This window comes from Lissotriton vulgaris, chromosome 7 (genome assembly GCF_964263255.1).
Source record: "Lissotriton vulgaris chromosome 7, aLisVul1.2, whole genome shotgun sequence".
Classification (NCBI taxonomy): Eukaryota; Metazoa; Chordata; class Amphibia; order Caudata; family Salamandridae; genus Lissotriton; species Lissotriton vulgaris.
Genome location: NC_141695.1, coordinates 73,997,941 through 74,001,151, shown reverse-complemented (window position 1 = coordinate 74,001,151; position 3,211 = coordinate 73,997,941). Strand labels below are relative to the sequence as shown.

Genomic DNA, 3,211 nt, shown 5'->3' with positions numbered 1-3,211 from the left:
ATTTTGAAAACTTCTTCGCCACCGGCACTTGTCACTCTACTCACGCCCTATGTGCCGTCGAGATCTTTGAGATCTGAGGGGCTTCATCTGGCTGTCTGTCCACGCTTTAGGTTGAGCAGGATGGGTGGCCGTTCTTTCAGGGTACTAGCGGCAGGCCTATGGAACTCGCTCCCAGTTCACATTCGAGCTCTTGAGGATATGTTCGCCTTCAGGCAGGCGATTAAAACTTTCCTCTTTCCAGTTTCTAGCTAAATCCTTTTGTGTGTTATGTTACAGCATCTGTCAAAGCGCCAGGACGCCCCTTTGCTGGGGCAGCTGTGCGCTATAGAAATTTTAATAACATAACATAACATAACATTGCTGGATAAATGAATAAAGAAAATCTGAGCTCCCCTGAATATTTTTTAATTGTTGGATTTTCAGATATTCCGCAGTTGCAAATTCCACTTTTTGTTGCATTTTTAATAGTTTACCTGTTAACTCTAGTAGGAAATCTTCTGATCCTTACAACAACTTACTCAAACTCACATCTGCACACACCTATGTACTTCTTCTTGACACATTTGTCCTTTCTTGATATCTGTTACGTCACAGTCCTTTTTCCACAGATGCTAGCCCACTTCTTTCTAGATGGCATACTGGTGTCTTTTACTGAATGTCTGCTACAGTTGTTTTTTTTCATTGGCATGGCAACGGTTGAGATCCTCATTCTTACAGTCATGGCTTATGATCGGTATGTCGCTATCTGCAATCCTCTGCGCTACATGACCATCATGAACAAGGCTGTGTGCATGTGCATGGCTTCTGGGAGCTGGGTAGTTGGTCTTATTCATGCAGTTCCACATATTGTGCTTGTGTCCAGGCTCTCTTTCTGCAATTCCCACACAATTAACCACTTTTTCTGTGATTTGGCAGCCCTGTTAAAGATTTCATCCAGTGACACTTTCAGCAATGAGACACTCATTTACATCAGTGGAGTTGGAATAGGAATTACGTCATTTATTTTAATCATCATATCTTATAGTAAAATTGCTGCCTCAATTATGAAAATCAAATCCAAGAGTGGGAAGGACAAGGCCTTCTCCACGTGTGCCTCCCACCTCACTGTGGTTGTTTTATTCTTTGCATGTCTCTCTTCTACGTACTTGCGGCCGACATCCACATATTCAACTAAGGACAACAAGATAATGTCTTTGTCATATGTCGCTGTTACTCCACTGTTTAACCCAATTATATACTGTTTGAAAAATACAGAGTTTAAAAAAGCTCTGAGGAAATCAAAGAAAGCAACGTAATGTATGATACTGCATGAAAGAAAGTCATTTTCTAAACTGCTATTGTAATACTATTACATCCACTGATGTATTAATCCCAAACTGTTTATGTTTTTCCAAATTTCAATATTGTTGCAAGTGTTTTAGAAGAAGCCTTATTTAAGATTTCCAAAGACACAACCATTTAATTGCAGAACAGTTTCACAACAGGAGTGGTTGCAGAAATGTTAATAAAAGCAACATTATTAATATTTTAAATCATGAATACAAAGATCTCAGTGTCACAGCAACCTAACATTTGACAAAATAAGTTTTGAAATAAAAAGTTGGGATCTATTTAAGGCTTTTAAAGTGATTTTGAAGGCATAACTTTAAATACATAGGGACATTTGGATATATAAACATAAGTTTATTTATTTTTTGTGTAAAGTTGAGATGTTTTACAAAATGTAAACAAAGTATACAGTTTTCTACATCATCTATCCTTTTGTTACTTGTTAAGTTGTTTAATTTCTATTTTCCTACTTTTGCATGCCTTACAACATTTTAGAGATGAACTGTGCCGCCACCATGTCTTCTCTCTCAGGAATCCGCTGTGAAACTAGAAGCGCTCAGATGCTTAGAGGCTTTCAAACACCAGGATACTGTCTGTTCTCTGACATAGGTTTGCAAACATGAGTCTAATGTGAAGGCTTTAACACTCATAAATTGCAGATGAGACGATTCATGGCCACGGTGCTCAGCTCACTCATCATGAGAACAAGGCATTGTGACCCTGCAAGCGTAGCTTAGTCATCTAAGTAGAGTATTACAAAACAGCAATCCCTGTCAATTACATGAGGGCCAAGAAAGAGGCCCATCCTCTGTGATGTTTTTCACAGTGTTGTCTCTTTTGTGTACTGTAGTCTATAAAATGAAAATGTGTCTTTATGTTAGGTGGTAGAGACGTTTTTCTTCATTAAATGTGTGCCGTTACTAATGAGAAATTAAACAATGAGGCACTCGTCTCATTTTTTGTTTTTTGCCTCTATCCCCTGACACAATTTTATTTATCAAGGGTTAGTTGAATTTGAGGAAGATGTGGCAATTTTGTCAAAATGTCTGCAGAAACATCAGAATAGTTTGGATGGGAATGTGCTTGATAACCTGCTACTTGTGCAGAGTATAGCCTTTCAGGCATTGGTGGACAAAATATTTACTCAGATAGGAGCCATTCCGTTGAAAGTAAATACCTCACAAGGGTCCACTGTAGTAATTCCAGGAAGTATCTGTATTCAAGTTGAAGTACAGAGGTGGTAAATACGTAGGTCAGGGAAGTAGGTACTCCAAGATGTAAGTTGGTAAGAAGGCCCCACCAGGAGCCGCTTCCATCAGCTCAGCCAGGAGTCAACTGACTTACATGAGTCACACCACATTCTGTGACATCATTAACATTCTAGATGTCCCCAGACTGAACATGGAGGGAAGACAAGATGGAAATAAAGAAGACAAGAAAAGACCTTACAACATATTCCATATGAATAGTCTGAAAAGAAGACAACAATGTTGTCTTAAACAAGTCTCCAAAATGTAGGCATTCAAGCCTCCACTGTGCCCCTTTAAAAGTCTTCAAGACAATTGTTAGATTTTAAAGCAATGGATGTGCTGGGAAGTCTAGCACCAGTGCATTGACAAATAATCCAATAAGGTGGCATGACATTACAATGAATACCTTTTGCATGCATGCCTTTAACGCACAGTGACTTATACATGCATTGCCTTTACAACTCAAGTCTGTACCACACACACGCCTTTACAACGCACAAATATATTCACTGATGGAAGGAAGCCTTTGTCCGCCCAATACTCAAGAAGGCAACGGCCAATCCTCAGGACTTAGGCAACTACCGCCCCATCTCCTTGCTCCCCCTCTTGGGAAAAATGCTGGAAAGCTATAT

At 39.4% G+C, this 3,211-nt stretch overlaps 1 protein-coding gene across 1 annotated transcript; it reads left to right on the top strand.

Moving 5' to 3' along the window:
* The first annotated feature begins 368 nt into the window (after positions 1 to 368).
* Positions 369 to 1,295, top strand: LOC147700793 (olfactory receptor 5V1-like). The gene has a single exon (XM_086929235.1). The coding sequence runs from the start codon at positions 369 to 371 to the stop codon at positions 1,293 to 1,295; it is 927 nt and encodes a 308-aa protein (XP_086785361.1).
* The last annotated feature ends 1,916 nt before the right edge of the window (positions 1,296 to 3,211 follow it).